Genomic DNA, 25,263 nt, shown 5'->3' with positions numbered 1-25,263 from the left:
GCGTCACAAAACACCCAAACGTCAATCTCCAAATTCCACAGTAGAGTGAATTTCTTGAATTAATGCTTTTTTATAGCTACATATTTTGATGATCTGCTTTATAGACATCCACCTAAATGTTGAAGGATACAATCTAATATATCCAAGCCAATCAAATAACAGAACTTCCTTTTACTAAGATTATCTTAAAGCAATCACATTGAACAATGTTATCATAGACTGCTCACAGTGCATAGCTTTGAATTTAGTTAATTAAAGTCTCGGCAGGACTGCCACTATTGCACATTTTCAGTTTCAAGTTTTCAAACTGTCCTGAAACTTCTCTTTAATTGAGCTCGCTCTGAGTGTCACACTGCATATCCATATTTGCTGTTATACTCTGCTGGTGTGTGTTTGACCGGCCTGTGTCCATGGCTGGTGCTGGAAGGAGTGTGGCTGAGTCCCTCATTCAACGACATCACCTCAGTGCCATCAACCGGGCAGTAAGTGACCTGTGGGAGCTGACTGGCGCTCTGGCTTGTGTGACGGCTGACGGGGCGGCTGTCAGGAGGTGGCGCGTCCTCCCTGTTTGACATAAAAGTGGAATAGAGGGAGTTAAAGGAGCATCTCTACAGACAGTAAATGCAGAAGCTGGGCAAAAACGGGTGATTATTTGAACTGAAATACTAAAATCTATTTGAAGTTACAGTTTAACATGTTTGGTTTGTTACTGTAATTAGTCCAAAACAGAAGAGAGTTATAAGAGTCCTCTAACTGGCAACAAATAAGCAATCTGGCTTTTACAAAAAATACTGTTTGTAAAATATTTTCTGGCTGTATAGGGGAGGTTCTCTCTGGGTACTCTGACTTCAGAGTGCCTTTCCCCTGCTTGTCCCCTGGAGGACATCTTAGGTCAACTGAACTCCTCCTGCTGTTTAGATGTCCTGCCAACAAGTTTTTTCAAAAAGGTCTCAAAGACTTTAGAGTCAGACCTGTTACAGATCGTCAACTTTTCTTTATTATCAGGTGTGTTTCCAGAATCACTAAAAACTGCTGTAATCAAACCTATACTGAAATAGGACAATCTTGACAAGACACAAATGAACAACTACAGGCCGATCTCAAATCTCCCGTTTTTAAGTAAGATCATTGAAAAAGCAGTTTCTCAACAGCTCAGTTACTTCTTAAAACAGAATAATTGCTACGATGCCTTCCAGTCAGGTTTTAGACAGAACCACAGCACTGAAACCGCTCTGACCAAAGTGTTCAATGACATATGTCTGAATACAGACAGTGGAAAAATGTCAGTCTTAGTTTTACTGGATCTCAGTGCAGCATTTGATACAGTTGACCACAACATATTACTCAAACGACTGGAGAACTGGTCAGGTCTTTCAGGAACTGTACTAAACTGGTTCAAAACATACGTAGAAAACAGGAAATACTTTGTATCAATAGGTAACTTCACATCTGAGCAGACAAGTATCACATGTGGAGTTCCCCAAGGTTCCATCTTGGGACCCCTTCTGTTTAACATCTACATGCTCCCACTGGCACAGATTATAAACAACAACAAAATAAACTATCACAGCTATGCAGATGACACACAAATATATATCACAATGTCACCAGGAGACCGAGGCCCTGTACAGGCTCTTGGTAAATGCATTGAGGAAATCAATGACTGGTTGTGCCACAATTTTCTCCAGCTAAACAAAAACAAAACTGAGGTAATAGTCTTTGGCGCCAAAGAAAAACGATTACAGGTCACCAGAGAACTTCAATCTATACATCTAAAAACCACAAACCAGGCGAGAAATTTGGGTGTAGTGATGGATGCAGACCTAAACTTAGAAAAACACATTAAGACAATAACAAAGTCAGCTTACTATCACCTCAAGAATATATCAAGGATAAAAGATCTGATGTCTCAACAGGACCTGGAAAAACTAGTCCATGCATTCATCTTTAGTAGGCTTGATTACTGTAACAGCATCTTTACAGGTCTACCTAAAAAATCAGTCAGACAACTACAGCTCATTCAGAACTCTGCTGCTCGAGTCCTCACTAAGACCAAAAAAGTGGACCACATCAGTCCAGCTCTGAGGTCCTTACACTGGCTGCCTGTCCGTCAGAGGATAGACTTTAAAGTTCTGATGCTGGCCTATAAAGCTCTGAATGGTTTAGGACCAAAATACATCAATGACCTCCTGACCCAGTATGAACCATCCAGATCCCTCAGGTCATCTGGATCCGGTCTTTTATCAGTTCCCAGAGTCAGAACCAGACACGGAGAAGCTGCATTCAGCTTTTATGCTCCTTATATCTGGAACAAACTCCCAGAAAGCCTCAGATCAGCTGAAACACTCAGTTTATTTAAATCCAGGTTGAAGACTCACCTGTTCTCAGCTGCATTTGAATAAAGCACCAAATCCACACTTTAAGCTTAAATTTCAAAACTTACATTTAACTACTGATTTTATCTACTGTTCTGATTTTATCTGTTTTGATTTTATATACTGTTGTTTGTTTGTTTGTTTGTTTGTTTGTTAATTAGTTAGTTAGTTTATTTGCTTGTTTTAATCAATTTTAAATCATGCTTTTTATTTGTTCTTGTTTCTAATGTCTCTGTAAAGCACTTTGAATCACCTTGTTGTTAAATTGTGCTATACAAATAAACTTGCCTTGCCTTGCTTCTTACCCAGCGGCAGCTGATATAGGCTCCAGCCCTCCTGCAACACTGAATTAGAGAATTGGCAGAGAATGAATGGATGCATGGATTGTAGATCCACTTTAACCGCTAAGCTTTCATAGTATGAATCTAGCTTTATTTTCAGGATAAGCTTATTATTTGGGCGAATATGCCCCCATCCAACCAAATTCTCACTAACTTTACGTTCAAAGGAGAAAGCCACTGCATCAAATGAACTTTCAGACATTATTTCCTTCAGAAAGGACCACCTGTGAACAATAATAAAGTCCAAACCAATACTCCACTAGAATCATTAAATACTGGCTTTTTTGCTGGCCCAAAACAAATCAACACAAGTTGTTGGTCTGGCTGTACTTTCAAAACAGATGGATAGAACAGCAAGTGTAGACTTTGGAGCAGTCTGCATATCATAGACTATAGATGTCTATGTTGGAATGTTCTACAGCTTTTGTATTTAACCTTGAAGGCTTTTAACATATCAGAATTGTCATATTCCAATATGTTTAGTATGTCAGTAGTTTTACAAGAGCAAGCACATCGAGCCATAGATTAACCAGCTCCAGTGTAGCAGCAGCTACAAAGAACAAAACACTGCACATGAAGGCTCCTCTCTTATCAGAACAGAACAATAATATTGCCATTGGATTTAGCAAATGCAGTGCTCTGGAAAGGAGGGCTGTTAGCATTATTACTGAACAGTTTTTGTGCTGGGATCCTAAATTGATTTATTTCTATTTGGAAACACTGGCAAGCTCAGTGTGTTGTTTCAGTTTGAAATATCAGCGTTAAAATATATAAGAGGCAATGCTGCAAATACTAGCTTTTTAATCTCCTCAACATTTGTTTAGGCTTATAAGGTTAGTGGCTAAAGTAGTAATGTAACCTACATTACTGTCAGTGGTTTGGGTTATGCTTATTGTGAAGGATATGAACAGTTATATCTCTGCATTCATCAAAAATAAAAGGAATGAAAACATTTTGGAAGAAATAATGGGATAAAAATGTAAAGTGTTTTAGTACAGCCCACTTTAAACACATTGTGGTATTTATGAAAAATAGCAGTCTTATTTTTTAGTTGCCTTCTATATATTTGTTACACACACACACACACACACACACACACACACACACACACACTGGACATACACTATTTACCGAGCAAAATAATGTTTCCCTGTAGGTAAAAGCAGAGATCTTTGTTGTTTTTGCCTGTTTGGAGGCTCTTCCCAGGGGTCCCTACTTTCACAGCAGACCTTGCTTTAACTTTCTCCTCTTCTACTAAAGCATAACATTCACTCTGGTGGTGGTTTCAACCAGCAAACACTGACAACAGCATACAGAAGCATACAATCTCTCCTCGTCAACACTGCCAGCTTCCAAGCTTAGCTACTTTGCATTCTGCATTTATGTAACTTTGAAATACCAGCTGGAATCTGCTTTTCTGTCAAAGAAAACATCCTACACCTATCGAATTCGGAATTTTCTTCTCTCCTGTGCCAGCCAAGGACTCATGTTTTTGTCGGTAAAGGGAATAAACTTATCCTGGTTTAGCAGAAATGGAAAAATTGGGCAAGTTTGGCTCTTGGGTGTGTTGGGTGTAGCATCCTATGAGGGGGAAAAAAACTGCCCTGACCTGAATGTGTACTAGTTTAATTAAACTCTAATTAGTATCTTATTTCCAAGGTATTCCCACACCTACTTTATTCTACTAGTGAAACCATTTCGCTCATAATTTATATAAAGGCTGATTTGAAAACTGTTAACCTGCATACAGAATTAGCTGCAAGTTATTAATGGATTCATACCTATTGTTTTCTTCTGTGCTTCTATTCATTTTCATTCTTCCTGCATAATAATGTATAATTATAATATTTTTTGATGTTTTAAAAAAAAAAATCTTTATACAAAGGGTTTGTTTCTTTTTAAAATGACTTCTTTATAGCTGCTGTAATTAATGTAACACTGCTTTACACACTGAAGCCTGGATTATTTCATCTAGGATTATTTATGTTAAGCCTGGATCAAATGAGTCAACTTGGACAGGCTTCAGCCCCCTGCAGGCCGATAAATAGGTTGACGTGTATTTTTGTCAGGTAGATTGACTCCAAATGCATGACGGTTTTGCGTGATATTTGCTTGATGTCTAAATAAGCAACTGTTGCTTTCAAGTTTAAGTCACACTGTTCAATCTACCAATTTCATCCTCAGTTATAGGATCACTGTAGTCATAAGTATCTGTCCAGCAGCAGTGCTCCCAGTGCTTTGATTCAGTGTGAAATGCTACATCTCCCATGTTTTGGCCATGATGGAGAGCTGAGTCACTATTTTAATTGATATGATTCTCCCTGTGACTAATCTGAACTTTTCAAGCTGCTTTCTTTACTTTTTATCCAGAAAACTCAAGTACCCAGTGGATTTGACATTAACTATAGTTGTCATCACTCAAGTTATTAGAGCTTTGCCATTTTCCATCTATTAGCATTTCTCTCTGATGACTTGTTCATGTGAAACGTGTTGAACCTCAGTATGTCACAGATATGGAAAACCGTGTATAAGTATTGTGGCTTGAAGTGCTTCTGTCTCCTGTGCACAACACTGTCCTCCCACACTGACACTGCACTCGTTTCAATGTCTACTTTGAAAGCATGTGGGCTGTTTTCAACTGCATATGAACCACAACTCCAACATTTCTTTCTTTCTTTCTTTTTTTTTGTCTTTTTGGTGAGACAATGTTTATTTGCAACAGGAGAAATCCTTTCAGAGATGTCAGAACATGAGGTCATCTGCAGAACGTTGCCCCTAGAGTAGCACTGCGCTTGGTGTCCCACATGCCCTTTTTAACTAGTTACACAGTTTTCACTGTTCCAGGGGCAGGGGAGAAAACTCCACTAAAAATAATGACCCAGAAATGAACAAATTGGATTTTCTCACATGTGGATTTTTAAACCATGAAAATATTTTCACAAAAAAAGGCTAAAAAACGAGAGGATTCGCAATTTGCAGAGGTCTACTGTAGGTTAAAAAATGTAATTAATGGGAAAATTAGAGGTAGCGACAACAAACAAGATTTGGATTAAAACTTTCAAAACTTGCCCCCATTTCCAACCATACTGTTGAAAACTGTATGGTCTGGCCTACCAGAAGTGACATCAAAGCCTTTTTTGAACATTCCTGCCAAAGTACAAAAAAACCCCCCCAAGAAAATGTAACAGGAATTACATAGGTAATAATGTGAAAAAATACATACATCCTGTGCATGGTTGATGTATTTGAAATGTAAACGCGTTAGAAGAGAGTTACCTGTCTTATTTAAACCTCTGACATCAAGGGCATGGTGTTCTCTCTGCTGCTGAGGTATATGGTGTCATCGTGCCAAGATCTGAAGAGCTCTCTAAGGCCTTGCGTAAAGACATTGTTGATGCCTGTGAGTCTTTCATGGGATTTAAAAATAACTCCAAAGTATTTTAAACAGCAGACATGTTTGACGCAGACCAAAGGCAGCTTTTCTGGAAAGGGACTTTGTACAAACTGTGAAGCATGTTGCTGTTATGATTTGGAGTTGTTCTGTTGCCTCAGGGAACAGACAGCTTGCAGTCATTGATTTAGCCATGAATTCTGCATCATCAAAGACTGCTTAAAAATGATGTGAGGCCATCTGTCCAAAAGCTGGAGCTGGACCTTAGGATAATGATCCAAAACAGGCTAAGAAGTCCACCAAGGAAGGTCTTAGAAAGAAGGAATGGAGGGTTATGGAATGGCCGGGTTTAAGTCCAGATTTGAATCCCACTAAAATGTTGTAGACAGGGAAATTAGCGTATCCTTCAATATATTGGACAATATGCTGAGAAAAATCTTAGCAAGCATTTTCCAGGCTGTTGCCTCACAGCAATAAGGTTCTGGGTTTGAATCCACCATCTGGCTGAGGCCTTTCTGTGTGGAGTTCACATTTTTTCCTGTATCTGCACTGGCTCTCTCTGAGTACTCAGGCTTCTTCCCACTATCTAAATACATGCAGTCAATAGGGTTAGATGATTCTAAACAGGAGTATGAATGACACTGAATGGATAAGCAAAAAATGGATGGATGTATTGAACTCCATTCTCTGCATATTTATTTCAATATTTGTGGGACACATTTTATTTTTCTTTAAATAATTTGCTTTTCTTTAAAAGTGCTTTTAGATGGTTTACATGCCAGTGTTTAATACTGCCTTACATTATGCACTTTGAACATCCTCTGCTTTTGAAATCTGCAGAGAGTTACAGAGGATGGCAAAGTTTTACAAAATCTTTTCAAGCCAGTGAAATGATGTATTTGGAGGTAGGATTGACTGACGCTAATAGCGGGGGAAGTTAGCCTTCGGGGCTTTCTACCCGAAAGCCTTTAGGCTATCAGGTAAGATAAAAGCAAAAAAGTAAACAAATCCAGCAGGTTGTGCAGAAATGGGCCAAACGCACGACTGTCACCCATGAAAACAGTTCTACGTCAAGTTGTGGTTTGTTTTACCCCCCCGAATTTGGATTCGCTGAGGTGAAATTGTGAATGAGTGATTCAGAAAGCATTATTTTCATACATGGATTTTACCACCATGGAGTCTGGATCTTACCCCCACTGGAGACCTTGGGATTTGCTGAAGACAATTTTTGTGTTTTGACTGTCCAAACCTTAATGCAATTCTGTGGATTGTATATTACCTACAAAATATAACCTCTAACAGTGGTGATATCTAAAATAACACATATGTTTACATAAACCTTGATCAGACTTTGGGCTAAAATACATCCTTTTGTGTTAGAAAGAATTCACATCTACCAAAATTCCCCTTAAAACTGGCATTCGCAAAGCTGGGCGCAAGCTGGGCCACCTGTCTCAAATATAAGAACAGAAAAGAAGCTGTCACACCACATCTAGTGGACTGTGCCTGATTTTTCTCTCACTCAGTAAAATATCTGTGTGCTTACAGACAAATTGTGTTTGGCGTACTGGGGATTTAAACATTATATACACCAGTACTCACTGCTATAACATTTTTTTTCTTTCAATAGCTATCCATTTATGATCTGCCACAAAAAAAAGGCAATCAATGGAATAAAATTTTTGTTTCTAGTCTTTACCCTAAGCTATAATTAGGGTGCAGAAGTCGGTGATCTTATGTACTGATCCTCCATAAAGCAAAGAATATTATTTTAAAAGCTTTTGCTTGAAAAATGCAACCATGTTCCACATGTTTCTCTGTTTTTATTTTAGTAGTAAAACAGTACTTTTAAATCACATTACCTTGCACTTTGTCAGGCTTTCTCTATATCAAATAGGAAGTCTGACATTCCTTCCAAAATTAAAGCTCTCTAAATTATAATTACAAAAGGCTGCAGAACACAATTGAATATGTAGTCCCCTAAGCTACTAAATCACAAATACAAAATTGCAAAAGATTGAGCATTAAAGTTTGCTATTTAAAAAAATAAATAAAAATTTAATGGTGTAGCGTGGAGGATATTTCAAAGACAGATCTGAGAAACTGCTCCAGACACTTGTGGTATCCCCTGCCGTTCTGTATGTTTTAAAAGTTATAAGGTCAGCATGTGTACACCTTAATTTAAGGTGTTGGGGAAAAAAATCGGCATTGTAGTGATGAATGTGGAGAACAGGAATTGAATCATAACATTTTGCATTGTATGATAACCCGACTGCAAGGTTTAGGATTAATGGTCAACCTCTAACATTGGAGAGGGGAGTGAGACAAGGCTGTGCCTGGTCTCCTCTTCTCTTTGCTATATTTCTGGAGCCACTAGCCCAATATATAAGGCAAAACAGAAAAATCGTGGGTGTTACAATAAATGAGGTGGAACATAAAGTAGCATGCTATGCCGATGATGTTCTCTTATTCCTAAAAACACCTGAGGAGTCTCTGCCGGAGGTAATGAACTGTCTTAAAAACACTGGCCGAATAACAGGATATAAATTGAATCTAAGTAAAACTGAGGCCCTTCCCTACAATTATAGTCCATCTGAAAAGCTCAAACAAGCACATCCACTGAAATGAAACACAGACTCAATTAAATACCTGAAGGTAACACTTACTAAAGATACAAAAAAAAACTATATGACAAAAATTACAACCATTTATATCAAAGAGTCAAAGACGACCTTACAAAATGGAATCATATCCCATGTCTGAGCATAAGCTCTAGAATAGAAACCATCAAAATTAATGTTTTACCAAGATGTTTATATTTGTTTCAGACCCTCCCACTCCAGATCAATCAAAAAGATTCTATTGAATGGGATAAAACGATCTCTAGATTTATATGACAAGGGAAATGACCCAGAATACGATACAAAACATTGCAACTGCCCAAAGAGTACGGCGGCTGGGGCCTACCATGTTTAAAAAAATACTATACTTCAGCAATGATCAGGGCAGTGTTGCACTGGTGCGATCCCTCATATGTAGCGGCATGGAAGGAAATTGAATGCAAAACAATAACCAATATGCATATGCAGGCAGTTCTAGCAGATAGAAATCTACAGGACTCCATTTCCAAAATAAGAAATCCTTGGGTAAAGGCCACACTAGGGGTTTGGAAAATGGTGGTAAAGGAAAATAAGCTGGAGAAGGATATAAAAATATTAAAATGGTGTGCATATGATTCGGAATTCACACCAAATCAAATAGACCCTAGTTTTAAAAACTGGATAGATAAAGGAATTACATCGATATGTGATATTGTAAAGGAAGATGAAATTATGAGTTTCCAAACTTTAAAGCAAACGTTTCATTTAGAAAACCAAGATCACTATAGATACTTACAGTTAAGAAAGTTCTATACTCGAAACATTAAAAACCAAATAGCCAGCGAGGGCATTTATCCAACTCTTTGTAAATGCTTATAAGTCCGATATTAAGAAAGGTGTAATCTCACAAATATACAAAAGTCTTCATGATCTCAGCAATTATTCAACAAAGTATATAAAGGAAAGATAGAAGAAAGATGGAGGTCTGGCAATTACAGAAGAGGAATGCCAAAACATTTGTTCTTTATATTGGAAAAGTACAAAATCACATATGTGGAAGGAATTATGATGATGGAAGTTGTGAATGTTGGAGAAACTGTGGCTACGAAACAGCACACCACTATCATATATTTTGGGATTGTAAGAATATTAAGAACTACTGGAGAGAAGTCCATAAAGTGATGCAAAACATATTTAGTACATATTTACCCTTTGATTTCAACTCCATATTTTTAGGGTATGTACCCTCAGATATAAAGGGTATAGATAAATACTTACTTGGTGTGCTGCTAGCTGCAAGTAAAAAGGCACTGACCAAAAGGTGGCTAACACAGGATCCAGCAACATTAAATAGCTGGACTGATGTAACTTTGATGTAACTTTTGAGATTTATAAGATGGAAAAGATTGCTTTTTTAGTGAATTTTGAGTATGAGAAATTTGTAAAACACTGGGGAAAATGGCTCCGCTATATACGAGTTCTATAAGGCCTGATATCGCTGATATTCATCATTGAAGGAATGGTTGTTTAAATGTTTGTTTATTTTGTTTGTTTTCTATAATAACATGTACTAATGCTATGTCACCATCTGCTACTGAGTGTGTTGGCTTTTCAATTGCCATGTCTCTGGATGTATATAGTTACAAACTGTATCTATCTGTACACATGTTTCTTTGTTTGTGTGTTGTGTTCTGTTTGTTCCTTTTTTTTCTCTTGTTTTCATATCTGCGTGAAGGAAAAGTACTTGAAGTGATGGCGGTCATCCAGACTACTGTCTATGAGTCTTAGAACAAAGGAAGCCATCAAATACTGTACATTTTATTTTATGCATAACTTCGATAAACACTTAAATTACAAAAAAAAGAATCATAACATTTTTTTTTTTTTTAAAAAAGCTCTGGTGGAGAAGAGATATGTTACCACATGGAGTGTCATGTCATTTTCCCCCCCTATACTTTTGTTGTATTTGCATGTTTCTTGTTTGGTTTTAATTGATATCTGGGATTTATATTCTATTCTTATCTGAATGGCTTTGATGTGTGTTGTTTAATATCTTACAGTTTAATTGCCTCTCTGCCTGTTAAAGCTCTGCCGTTGGTGTCATGGTTTTGATTAAAAAAAAAAAAAAAACGTACATCACACAATGTACTATCCAAATGTTCACAGCACGCTGGTAAAATTCAGCACTAATAGAAGCTGAAGTTTAGGAAAGTAAGTTATCTGCCCATCATCATCATCTTAAAATGCACTGCTGCATCTGCACTGTACCTGATGTCATTGGAAAATTCCTTCTCATAGCGACGTCTGCTGCTCAACTTCCAGTACAGAAGCACAACAAAGACCAGGAAGATAAAGATGAGGAGCAGGGAACCAACAATGGTGCCAACTATCACAGCAGCTCTGTTTGGAGCTGCAAAATAAGTATGAAGAACATAAAATTATTCATCCTGAAGTTCTGTTTTAACATCTTGTTCCAAAGAAATAAAAGTATAAAAACTGTAATTCCTAAACAGTTAATTGTCATACTTTTGTTAAACCCCTTTCCAAGCGGAAAGTCTACAGTTCAGTCACATCTTGATTGATTTGAACTGTGCCTCTGTACACCAGAGGCTAAACTGTGATGTTATCCAATTACTTATGGATAAGTAATTGTCTGTGTCTGTCTGTACTTGAAAATGGTTTATGAATTTCTGATTTTCTTGAGTAAATGGTTTGAACTTGCATATCACTCCTGCTCTACAAAATGCTTTCCAACACACCTCTCCTTTCACACACTAACACATGCAAAGTGCTTGGCTGATATACTTGATATACTCATGAGAAGCTTTTTCAAGTAAATTAACTTACAGCCATCGCTCACCTGTTATAAACATGGCAATCCCTTGGGTTTCCAGCAGAATATTGCTGACTCTGTTTAACTGTAGCAGTATTTTAGCATAGCTAAGAAAAAGTCAAGTCAAATTATTATTCTAAACACAGAAGGGCTCTCTCTCTGTGGCAAATAATGGATAAGCGGAAGGTTTCTAAGGTGACGGTGCATGGTACTCAAGAATCCTTTGCAGAAAGTGCAACAGTTGTATTCAAAGCATGATCAGGCACACCGAAAGTAAGCACACCATCCAAAGATCAATACATTAAGTAGCAGTCCACCTCTCAGGAGGAGAAACAACTCCTGGTGTGGGATGAAATATATCCGGATTTTATGGTGGATGCTTGAGATTTGTAGTGTTAGCAGACAGGTGTGTGAAAGGAGACAAACAGGGGAAAGAATGATACTGCAGTGTATCAAGCTCACAGTGAATGATAGTAGGGTGATTTTACTTTCACCCTGACCAAGAAGAAGTACCACTCCAGTTTTCATAGAGATATGCTACGTGGCATGCATCAGCCTGTGGTTGGCACTCTTTGTGGAGAAGGATTCATATTGCAGCAGGACAATGGGCCCAAAACACCTCAAAGCCATATCATGGATGTTTCATTATTGCACACTGAAACATTGTCAGATCATGCTGGGACATCAATGCCTGTCAGATTTTGAGTGCTGTTATCAGATCAGGAAATTTTTGATCTCAAGTTTACTGGAGAACACAGTTGTGCTTTAAATTATATCCCCATTGCCAATAGTCCAATGAAAACTACATGTAGGTTTCCTGAGACTTGGATGTAAAAGCATGAATGTATAATAATATATTTCCTGGCAGTTAAAAACTGCTAGTTTTATACTGTTTCTACCTGCATTTATTCCATAATATGCCACTAATTATGCTGCAAATCCTTGGTTGAGGGCCACGAGCCTAAGGGTTGACACTTCTTGTGTAGGACAGAAGCCTGCACTTGGAATAAAAATGAATGACTATGAATGATTCACTGCTCGAAGCTTAACATCTAAGCACTTATTCAAGGGGCTCTGGACCTGACGAGATGCATTGGAGCCTGCTCCAAAGATCATAAGGCCCAAAGAGAAACTCGTGCTATGGATCCAACGGATGCAGATGGTTGTGTGAGTCTTAAACTAAATGATGATCTCATCTGTACTGGCAGGCTGTAACACAGACTGTACTTCCCACTGGTGCACTCACTGTCAACAGATTCATTGCCTGTGAGACTGCTCTGCTACACCCCTCATATCTGTCTTGTTTAGATGTATTACTGTACATAGATTGCCCTCATTTAAGGCATCTCACTTAAAATTGGTTAGCGTTTCTGCTTGTATTTAATTAGTCCACATATTTTACGGTGTACACAGCCAACAGGGTCTGCAGACCTGCTGGCAGCAGAATTATCATAACTTTACACTTGTGTGATTTAACACCAGAAAAAGTTAGCGATGAAAAACAGAAGGCTAAAACTTTCAGCGAATAAATGTTTTTCTTGTCAAGGAAAGCGTCCCTCTCCCATCATCGTTAGACAGCATAAAAGGAATGTCACACTAATGTTACAGTGTGTGAAAAGCACAGCAAAGAGGAGATTTTGGCACAGCTACAAAGAGAGGAGATTTAAGAGGATGAACTCGAACATCCACGTCTTTCATGATCTGATGTGTGCGTCATCCGTCATGCATGTGAACACAAGCAGTCTGTGTGAGCGTGCTTTCTTACGTTTGTTGGCTTTCAGGTTCAGCGTGCAGCTTTCTACTCCAACAGCATTGTTTGCTTCACAAAGGTAGATCCCTGCAAAGCTCTCTGAGTGGTTGCTGATTTTCAGCTCTCCGGTCACACTGTCTGGGAAAATGAGCACGTGCCAACAAGCATAGATTAATTCAGGGTATACATACTGTACATTATAAGGCGCTCAAATGAAAATTGATCAAACTGCCATCTCTACATGAAAAAACTAAAAACATGAAGCTCATTAGTATGCAGGTTTGGAGCAGATATTCATTACGTATGCATGCAAGCAGTGTGTTTGTTGTTCCCTGCTTATATAAGGCACTGATCAATGTAGTTTGCAGTAAATATGTTTGGGAAGAACAGGGAAATGTTTCTAGTTGTAGAGTGAGAACTAATGTGGAGAAATGCAAGTAACATGGTAAAATGCTACCATTATAATAGTCTTGCTTTAAAAACTTCAGGGTTTATGTTATTATCAAATATTGCCACCCAGGACTTTTGCCATGTAAGCAATCAATGAAAAAAAATGTATTTTTTTTGGAAAAAAGGTGACAAAGTTAGCAAATAATAGACGCTCACAAAGAAAATGATTTTCATTGAGTTTTTGCTCACACAGCATCAAATGATACAGTGCCTCAGTCCCAAGGCACCCGCCCCCCACCCCTCCAAACCTCCAACACACGCATATACACATACATAGACTCTCGAGCATGCACGTATTCTCTTTGATGTGCAGTATCATTGTGACATCAGCAGAGGTCACACTTACTCTGTGCGGCTCCATCAGCGATCGAGCCAGCTCTTTCTCTCCTCCATGTGTATTTTAAAGGAGTGGAGCCTTTTGCAGACTCGCAGTGCAGAGACACAGGATTGCCAATCAGTTCCCCTCCCTCCACCCAGCACTTAGGTACAGACGGCTTCGCTGAAATCATACAACAAATGGATAATTTTCCATTGCCATTTCCATTCTATTTCTTTCCCCTTCAAAGGAAAGGGAAAAGAAAAAGAAATAAAACAGCACAGCTTTATAGCTTTAGGATGAAAAAGGGGGAACCTTTTTGACTGAGTTTTGCCACATATACAAACAATACAGAGGGTTTTCTTGTTTTTGTTTTCCAACTCAGATATGCTATAAAATCTATGAATCACCCCCAAAAAGCACATCTCCAAGACAAATTAATGTTTCAAATCCTTATGGAGTTAAAGCTTGATGGCTAATGATGGCAAGGCTGAACAATTTAGACACCAATGCCATCTTGTTGTGAAGAGATGTGAGAGGGTCGAAATTGCTACCCATTAGGGTGAGACTGAAAATGTTACACAATACTCTGAGCATGTTGCACATTTGCACAATTTAGATAGTGAAAGAAGATTTACAAAAATCTGTCCCCCAATTTCTCCAGATATTTTTTTTTCAAACGACTTATGCTATACACGATCGCACAAGGAGTCTAATCTATAAAATGAATTGCTGGCTCTCAGGACTGCCTTGTGTTGCTGTCAGCAAGAAAATAGCTATGGGTTATCTACTGACATATAAGAGTGTGGTATGGATATTTATTTAACAATGTGTATGTTTCATTGAGGAGGGAGGTGATGTTATCTCGAATTTTAGAACACTTAAATGCTTCTTGGAAAATATTGGAGAAATAACTCAGGCTGTGGTAGATATAGGTGGGTAATTTGGTCCCAGGTTGGATAGATTATGTTCTTCAGGTCATTTTAAACCCAAAAAATGTTTTATTAAATTGAAACATTACTGCAAAACAATAATGATGTTTTTTCCTTCCTATCCCGAGACCTAGCTGCGAGATTGCTTGCAAACTTGTATTTTTTGAAGAATGTTTCATCAGTACAGTTGTACAATACGGTGTACACTCTCAGTTTAGACTTTTGGATGTAGATTCTACAGGACTTCTGAGGGAGTTGGACTGTATCAATTACCTGCTCCATTATGAGACACATTATTTAATACCATACTCAACTGTAAGTCTGGCAGCGAGGTGACTGTCCTCCACCGCAGTTACTGCTCAGTCTTCAAAATAGATGAGATTGACTAAGTAAGTTCCTTTTCCCAACTGGCAAACTTTAAGATTCAGTACACTGACAAATGGCTCTTAGTGAAGTGTCATTAGTTTTAGACAAAGCCATCTTCCTTCAGTTCATTCATTTCCATTTGTAAAATTGCAAACACACCGGCCTATTCTCAGCAAACTCCATCTACTGATGAAGACTGATGTCCAGAGAAAGCTAGTAAGTGAACCTTCATTTCAGATTGTGTAATTCAATCATGCAAGTATTCACTATCCCGCAATTGATTACTGGACTCTAAAAAATGATGAGTTCTAAGCGATCGGTTTTGTAATGCGTTATAAAAAGGAGTAAAATGCATGTTCTAACAAAGCAGGGAAACTTTATTGCAGATTAAATGGTTGAAGCACTAGATCAAATCGGCCCATTTAACACAAATTTAGGGACTCACTTGTCATCAGATGAATAATTTTTTCTTACTACTACTTCTTTTGGTTGCTCCCTTTAGGGGGTCACTGCAGAGGATCACCTGCCTCTGTTGCACCATATCACTAGCATTCTCCATCCTCAATCACACTATGACATGACAAGTCTTAAATAGAAAAGGTGCCTCCTGAAGTACTAAACACCAAGAACACTGCATTTTGGAAAGGTGATGGACATAAATAATGCAGCGAGACGCAACCTAAAGCCTGGTCTTACCCATTACCACCAGTGACATCTTGTGCATGTCCACTCCAGGTGCTTTCTTCACTTTACATTGGTAGGTAGCGGTGTGAGCAGGTGACAGCAGAGCAATCGACAGTGAAGCGTCACCCATCGAGGGATCACCAGCAGCAAAGCTGAGCTCTTTTTCAAATGCATGGTTACCAAAGAAGTACTTAGTGCCACTGGTATAGGATACAAGCTGATGGAAAAAATAAAGACAAATATAAGCGTAATTCAGCAATTGACTGAAATGGTGTTAATGTTACATGCAGTCTTCTTAAATTAAATGTACCATGAGTGGTTGGTTGAATTACCACCAAATCTGGGCCTCAGAGGGTCTCTAAAAATCTCTTTTAGTTCAGTGTTTTACTTTTAAAGCACGTTTACTGTGGCTCAGTTTCACAACACTCATCAGTCTCATTTCCAGCAACAGCAGGGAGCAGCAAAAAAAACCAAAAAAAAAAAAAACCTGCCAAGCACCAAAAGGCATAATAACTAGTTAGTAAGAAATGGAAATGCAGTTAGATTTTTTTTCCTCATTTAACCAAGAACCAAGTGTAGTGTATCTGCACATCATCAAAAAGAGAAACAACTCAAAATTAATGCTTTCAGGTTTTGGTTTTATATGGATGACAGGATTTTTCCCATTTGCAAGACTTGTAAATGAAAAATTGTTTGATCACACATGAACATATCTATATACACTTTTTGGTCAGATATTAGAGTTGTGTGCTCATTAGCTGGTTGTAAGTTCTTTACAGAGGACCTATTGTTTGTTCCTTATTTTCAGATGTTTCCTTTTTTTTCACTAAACATGGCAAAAGTGATGAGGTCACTGAGTAAAAGTACCCTCTATAAGACACACACACAAAAGTCATGCAATATGTGCTCCACATTTTTTCTACTCTTGGCTATGTATGATGTCAGTCAAAAAAGATATCCATCATTTCAGTCACAGTTCTAGATCCAGCTCCATCTGCCAGCTGTTCAAACCTTTGTCAGGCAGTCAGAAGAAAGCTGGCAAAAAGGAAGAATGGGCTCAAAGAGACAGAAACTAAAACTGCTTTTTTTAGACAGAACTAAAATCAGTACCAAAGCCCAGAAGAGGATAAATGATGATTATTTTGAACTGTGAATTATGCAAAAACCACCCCCTAGTAAAGAACAAGAATAAAGACATGAAGCTGGAAATGTGCATAAATAGGTCTACTAGTTTACAATTAGGAGCAAAGCCTCTACTACTTTATACGTTAAACTACAATATATCACATTCAATTTTGACTTAGACCACAATTTTACAATGTGTTTAATATTGGTACATTATACATAGTAGATCTAGTCAATCGTTGCATCGACTTTGCATAGGGAGAGATGAAAGGGGGAAAAAAACGTTCTCCCGAGTCTTAAACACTAATGACTTGTTTAATTTAAAAGGCAAATGGGATAAACAACTAATTCCTGTGAAATTAAAAGGTAGTGAGAGTTCATCAACTCTCCAGTCTCCTTGAACGAACATTAGTTTAGACTGTGCACCACATGAGATTTAGAATAGAAAAAGACGATGTGAAATCCGAATAGATTAAAAGATTTAGGGATTGTTTTGCGAAGTGGTTTTTTTGACACCTAATTAGGGGTGCATGCAGTTTGTGGTGAATAGAGTGATTAATGACAAAAGGCTACCAAAAGGGATGGTGTACAAGATGGTAGTTAACACAGCTCTCCTATGTGGATCAGAGATGGTGACAGCTGAGTTAAAGATTGCAAAGATTTGCATTGGGACTGAAAATGATAAGCAGGATTAAGAGCGAGTATATCAGAGCAACAGCTCAGGTGAGATTGACAGATGCGGGACGGAGTAAGAGAGGCAAGATTGAGCTGGTTTGGAAATGTGAAGAGGAACGAGACCCGGTATGCTGGGATAAGCATGTTGAAGCGGGAGCTGTCATGTGACAGGAAAAGAAAAAGGCCAAAGAGGAGGTTTATGGGTGTGGTGAGAGAAGATTTGCAAGTGGCTGGTAAGGTTGTAGAGGGCAGGAAGAGATTCAAACAGATGATCTGCTGTGGTGATGAGTAACAGGAACAGCAACATTAATAAGCTCGCTTAGCTGTATTCAGAACCTTTGTTTGAATATGGGGAGAGATGTTGAACTCTTTCATTTCATGGACCTTCGTGTTCAAATCATTTGCTAACAATTTCAGATGCTATTATTGGAAATGCATTTGTGACTTACTAATAATTTAATGGGAAAATGGAGACAACATTCAATGTGCTTCAGTGAAGGGCATGCCAGTCTTTTTTATTGAGTGCTACAGCCGGTCAGATTGACATGCGAAAATATAGGCATGACTCAACTTTAACATGAAAGAATAAAATCTGAAAGAGTTAACGAATAATAAGCAAACAGTGGAACTATTTAACTGTAGATTTTTTTAACTGGAACAATCTGTCCCAAAGAACATATTCTCAAAAATAACTGGTACATAGACCCAAAATATTACCAAATGTTTCCAAACATTTGAAATGGCATAAAATAACTAAACTTCTGAATACTGCAATTTAATAAATTCATCCTGTATGCATTTTATAGATAGCATTGTCTGGGTCGATCTCACATTACTTCTTACCATTTGATCTTTCTGTGTGGTGTCTGGACTGATCACAGACCATTCAATGTCAAGTTCCCCAGTGTCACGAGGGCTTGGTTTGTAGCTGCATCCCAAGGTCACACTCTCTCCCTCTGCCTTACGGATGGTCTGTGGGCCCTTGGATGTCACCTGCAAGCCTTGCGTGTATCCCAGATCTTAAAACATTCAGAACACTTGCGTCAAAGGAATGCAAACATTAAATAAACATCATAAGGTAGTGCATTAGACGATAGAGCTTTCTGAATCCCCCCCCCCCAAAAAAAATCTCTGATTACTCAATTTACTGAAATAAATCTTCTCTCCTCCTATACAGTCACAGTTGGAATGTAGCAGACAATACACTACCAATCCCATAATGCACAGGTCACATCACATACTCAGGCATCAATGCCTTCCTTTGGCTGTCAATGCTGGTTGGACTCAGTTTCACTCCACTACTTAAAATAATAAATGATGACCTTGAGCATTGGATCAATCTACCACTATTCATCACAGGCTGAATTCCAATTGTTAAAACATCAATATCTTCTAAAAATAAATTATATTCAGTTATCTCAACTCGTCCTGCTGCCAACCGTATAATTCCTAAATACTACAAGAAAAACAAGACAACAAGAATTAAAAGACAACAAGAATTAAACAGACAACCCCCCCCCCCCCCAAAAAAAAACAACCAAAAAACAAAAAACAAAAACGCAAAACAATCAAACAAAAACAAAAGAGGACAAGAAGCACTATGTTTTTAATCATTTTCATCATGGAGACGTCTTAAATCATCAGATAAGTCAGAGATCAAAGAGTCTGTAAAGACATCTTAGTTTCAGATCAATCATGCTCCCGTCAGACACCCAAACAGCATTGTTTCAAAACATTAACAGCAACAATAACTGACAGGTTGCACCATCTATTTCTACTCTAACATTTGATGTACACTGTATGGAAAATGTATCACACATCTGCAACATATTTCTCAAATTAATATCCTGCTCTCATTCTCCTACTTCATCAAGAGGCAATGGCATGAGAAGCAGACATTTTCTGGAATATCTGCAACTCAAATCATCCATCCAGTCAAAACTTAATTTTGCAGTTATCGTCCCGGATCTTGCTTCTGCATCTTGAGAACTAATAAACATCTGTTCCTCAAAAAAAAAAAACACAAAAAACCCCTAAAAACTAAATGAGAACTGAGCTTCATCATCATCATCATCATCATCATCATCATCATCATCATCATCAGGTGCCAACTTGTGGAATCAAACACCAAGTACTTCACAGAACTCACTTGAAAAAAAAAAAAGGTTATATCTAGATTCATATCAGAAATATTACCATATTGTGTACAAAATATGCTAGTTAGCTCTGATCACCCTACTTCATTCTGTGCAGCAGCTACACAACTTTGGAAAGACACCAGGTCACTCTCTGTCTTTCAAGGCTGCCACTACTCCCCATCCCTCCACCTGCCCAAGAGACATATTAACAATTTTAACAGGGAAAAAAAACAATGCAGAACATCTATAATATCTATATTTGACAATCTAGAACAAAACTTACATACTACATCCTCTATCCATCTCCTGTGGAATCTTTGCAACAAACCCTATTCTTAGTAATATCTACATTCCCAAAGGTTTACATAGATATGTTTACATATTCTTATTATTTTATCATCTCGTGTATCAACTGTATTTGATTGATTTCTCATCAGAGCCTCCTCCATGTCTATTGTTTTGCAATAAATAAAGAATTAAGAAATTTCGGCTAGCTGTTTAATTACAGCCGTGCCAGTTGTAAGTAAAAATAAATTAATTACACACATACTGATTCTAATCTAATCCTTATTTTTGCTGTCAGTGATAAATATCCTATTTTCACACTTACTGGGCCACAGTTTACAGTCTCCACATCTAATGATTCAGGATATTTTGTTAAAGGAAGGCTGAGTACGAAAACATAATTGTTTTAGCCAAATATCACAAAGGGATATGAAAAGCACTTGGACAAATTAAATTAAGAAATATTTAACACTGGTTACATTTTTTTTTAAAGCAGCCCTCCAGAAGAAAAATGAGATTCAGAGAATAAGTAACTCTATGCTGTTCTTGGCAAAACTAATCTCAAAGAGCTTTGCATCATTGTATTGGCTCTGTCACAAGGCCAGCATTTTCAAGCTCAACAAGAAAAACTGGCTTTTGTGGTATGCAAACATTTTGAATTAGCTGCAAAAGGTGAAAACAAACAAACAAACAAAAACCCGCAAAAAAACCCCCCTTTTTCTAGATGAAATCCCAAAAATTTATCTGTGATTTTATCTAGAATCTGTAGTCTATTTATGTTTGTTTCCTGGCAACTTAAATGGACTTTGCTTTTAATCATAGTCCACAAATATTCAATAGGGTTAAGGTCGGGGCTTTGGCAAAGCTGTTCCAGAAGCTTGATTTCAGCCTGCTTTATCCATTTCAAAATCAGTTTTGATGTGTGTGTGGGAACATTGTCATGCTTCTGTCGAAGTTTCAATCATCTGTTGATTTGAGTTGAAGAATCTGAAGATGGTTATTTTTCATTACTCCATCCCCTTTCTGTATTGTATGGCACTGGCAGCAAAACAGCCCAAGAGCATGATGCAGCATGCTTGACAGCTGGTATAGTGTTTTTAGGTTTAAAAGCCCCACCTTTACTCCTTCAAACACACCTTATCATTCTGGCCAAATGACAGTGGCGTTCCAGCAGCTTCCAGTTCATGCTGCGTCACCCCTGGATGACACACTTGTATACCTCGTACTTATGTACAATTGTTTGAACTGATGATCCTGGAATCTGTAATTGTTTAGAAATGTCTCCAAGAGACCTTCCAAATTTCTGTAAATTCAGATCTTAATTGAGTTCCTTGGACTTTCTCATAATTCATGATATTTGTCAGTCCAATGAGTGATGCCAAACATGTTTTATGTAGGCAAAGAGAAACCACCAGTCATTGTCAATAATGATCACTACTGAGAAGTTAGTAGGGCTTGGCCTTGCTAGTTAAAGTACACTTTAGAGCCTTCAGCACCACTTAATAAAAGATTTAAGTGAATGTATGAATATATTTGACCCTGTATGTGTACGTTTGACCCTGTGTGGGCTACAGAAATCCCCCCCCCTCAACACAAATTCTTAAAGGTGCATGCTATATAATCATTACAACCCAGAAATAGAAGAGTTCAAATAAATCATTAAAAAGCCAAAACAAATTACCATGATATTCATACCCATAATGAGTGTATGTGAACTTCTGACCACAAGTGTAAGTGCTTAGTGGGAAAAAGTACATAAACTACATTTCAGATAATTCTGTTTGTCTATAGTAAAATAAGATAAACTTTAAATATACTTCTCAGTCAAAATAAGAAGAGCTGCCCAGTATAAGAGCCGCACCCTAAAAAAGGAAAAACACACACACACACACACACAAACGTTGCACATATGTGAGTCCCAGGAACATTAGGGAGTCAACAATCATCTCCAAACGTAATCTCTGATTGGACAGCCCGGGCGCCATGGTAACATGGAAAACTAACACCACTGAGCTCTATGTCTCAGCAGACTTCAATAGAGAATAGATGTGAAGGTCTCAATTACTGTCCATAAAAATATGCCTTACTTAATGTTAGTTTTTCTAAAACAGTATTATGCAGTAGATAAATACACCATATTTACCATTTATACATGCATAGGTAGATTCATGTAATTCAGTCTGTGTACTTACCTGGGCTCAAGAAAACTGCAGCCCATAACAAGAACACAGAGAGCCAGGGCGGGCAGCTGAGGTAAAATCCTGTTCTCAACTGAGAGCGGCTTAGTTTAAACATACTGTTCCTTTTTAAAATAGTCGCTAGTAGCTGGTCAAAATAATGAGTACAGTGTCCTCAAATATATAGTTTATACGTCACATGTAAAAAAAAAAAAATTAAGTATTCATATAGATACTTTATACTGATATTACCTGAATGGAGGTGCTACACACACACACGCATCTATCTGTGGAATACAAAGGAACAACAGCAGTGTGATACCTGTTGCTCTTGCTTTAATGTGAGCTCCTCCTGTAGCCCTTTCTTATTACCATAAAGCTTTCTGATTGGATAGTGACCACTTTAACAAAAGGTTACCTTGATATTGCTATTCAGCTGTTAATATTGCTTTCAACACCCTCCATTCTTCCTTTTGTAATCACAAGTTAATGAATACAAATTATGTACAATTTTAGAAAACCAATCAAAATGTCCTTGAGGAAATCAGTGTCCAGGCAGCTGAATAACAATGCAATACAATCTCTCTGTAAACAAGGGAAACTGAAGGAGCAAACAATGGCTGGGAAACTCAGGGTGCTAATTTGAAGAGAGCTGAACTCCACTGAAAGCAAATCACCTGCCACAAATTGCTGCTTTGTCTACAATAAGCTTTGTGTGTTTTTTGTCCAAGTTGTCTGTCTCTGTTCACTCTCCTATTACCCATTAAAATGTGTTTTTATTGATTTTTTTGGTTTGTTTTTATACCCCCCCACCTCACCACCACCACCACCCAAAAAAGAACTTCCTGGAAACACACAATTACTGTACACCTTATTTATTGTATACACTACCTAAACACCTACCATTTGTCAAATGTCCATGGTTTCAAATGAAAAGCTATTAAAAAAAGAGTACATGACGTCTAAAGTGATGAAAAACTGTTTTTTATTATTTGCTTTCTTTTTTCTTTCCTTAAAAAAACCCTGCAAAGCTCACGTGTCTGCTACAAGAAAAGGTGGGGTACTCTTCAGCAGACACATGAAGAAAACACATTAGAGGCAGAGGATAAAGTGCTTTATGTGAACTGTACTATACCCTCGAAGGACCTGGCGTCCACATATGTGGACATCACATTTTGGGTTGTCTAGACCAAAATATTAAATGTTGCTTTACAAGGCCCTGATATCCACTTACGAGCACATTATACTGCTACTGTTCTGTCGAAATTTAAAATCAATGTCCACATATGTGGATCTCATTTTTCTCAGAAACAAAAATGAGGTAAAAAAAAAAAAAAAATCAGGCAATTCTTTGTTTTGGTCCCAATCAGCCCAAATAGCAAAGAGAAATTACAAATACATGCCATGAAAGAGTTCAGGTCTTAGGGGGACACATATATAACATTTCTTTAAAATGTATATATGATTTTCTTTCAGCTATTTTAAATGCTCTGTGCCTGTTTTAAAAAGTCATTTTATCCATGGCCACTATTCGATAAAGCACACTATGAGAAAAAGCATCTAAAGCCCAGCTTACCTTCTCTTTGACCTTGCACACCCACTCATTTCAAACTTTGAAAATGCACTGTAAAGTTTTCTGAGTAACTGCTTTAAAAAAGGAATTACTTGTCTAGAAATAGGTTGGATTTTGTGGGAAGAAATTACATTTAAGGGCTTTAAAAGCATGAAACTGTCACTGCTCCCCTTTTCTAAATTACTTTAATGTGAACCTTTTACGAAACCTGTTCAGGACTTCCTCTGGAATCTACCTGGACACAATGAAGTTAGATTAGATTCAGCATTGCATATCACTCAGTAAGTACCAGTATGATAATATGCTATTTATGCAGAATAGTTTCCAGATAGATACAGAGCAGTTCCCTAGTACACCGTTATTTGGTTGGTGAGATGTTGCATTGGTACTGCTGCAATAGAAATTACTGGAAATTTAATCTGACTGATGGTTTTGATTGGTAGGGTACAGTTCACTGGACACTTGTAAAGTTTAAAAGGAAATGATAAGGTCTATGAGATATTAATGTCTAAATCTCTACAAAAAGTTGTAGAAAATGTTTGCAATAAGTTGCACAAAATTTGCATCCACACTAGTCTTCCTATATTATTCCGTAGAAACCTTTGTCATCATCTGACCAAATCCTTATGAAATAGTGTTTATCTACAAGCCCACCACAAGAGCTGTACAGTGTCATCAGCTATTCAACAGCTGCTATTTAGCAGCTAAGTGAAATTGGTTGCAATGAGGATGCCCAATCAAAAACCTTGTGATTGCTTTGGTGGTTAGCTGTAGGTAGCCTATAGTTTGGATGGAAGAATCCAACTCATCTGTAAATACTTAAGGAACATGTAAGGAGAGATCACTTGAAAGAATTGAACATGATTGGAGAAAATTGCAACAACTGTGAGGGTTGTGGACCCTCAATCCCTTCCTCAAGGCCGATAAGGCGGACATTGCAGTGTCTGTTTCTCGACTCCATGTCCGATAACTTAGCCTTCAGCTTTTCATTAGTGACCTGTAGTGTCTCACAGGTATCCTCCACTTTAGCAAGGCGCTGGTCGAGCGTTTTGGCGCTTTCCTCCAAAGATTCTAGGCGCTCACCATGGTTGTCCGATGCCTTCTGTAGTCCGTCCAGCTTTTTATTCACATTGTCAAAAAAGCTGACTTTTAGTTCCACCAGTAAAGCCGAATGGTGCTCCACTAGCAGTGCTGTTATTCGCAGGAACGCTAGCAGCCACGCATTCGGTTGTTTTGCCATTCGACTTCGCAT

General features: G+C 37.9%; 1 protein-coding gene across 1 annotated transcript; it reads right to left on the bottom strand.

Moving 5' to 3' along the window:
• Window positions 1-23: 23 nt before the first annotated feature.
• Window positions 24-25,263, bottom strand: vsig8a (V-set and immunoglobulin domain containing 8a). Its single transcript, XM_085410956.1, has 7 exons — window positions 24,912-25,263; window positions 18,682-18,857; window positions 16,051-16,255; window positions 14,087-14,239; window positions 13,306-13,428; window positions 10,976-11,117; window positions 24-564 (listed from the first exon to the last, which is right to left on the bottom strand). The coding sequence occupies exons 1-7, from the start codon at window positions 25,261-25,263 to the stop codon at window positions 348-350; spliced, it is 1,368 nt and encodes a 455-aa protein (XP_085267082.1). The 3' UTR covers window positions 24-347.

The sequence above is a fragment of the Rhamphochromis longiceps genome, linkage group LG7, assembly GCF_057381845.1.
Source record: "Rhamphochromis longiceps isolate RC_006_pf linkage group LG7, R_longiceps_female_GT1.1, whole genome shotgun sequence".
NCBI classification, from domain to species: domain Eukaryota; kingdom Metazoa; phylum Chordata; class Actinopteri; order Cichliformes; family Cichlidae; genus Rhamphochromis; species Rhamphochromis longiceps.
Note: the sequence above shows the minus strand (reverse complement) of the source record. Positions and strands in the feature narration are given on the sequence as shown.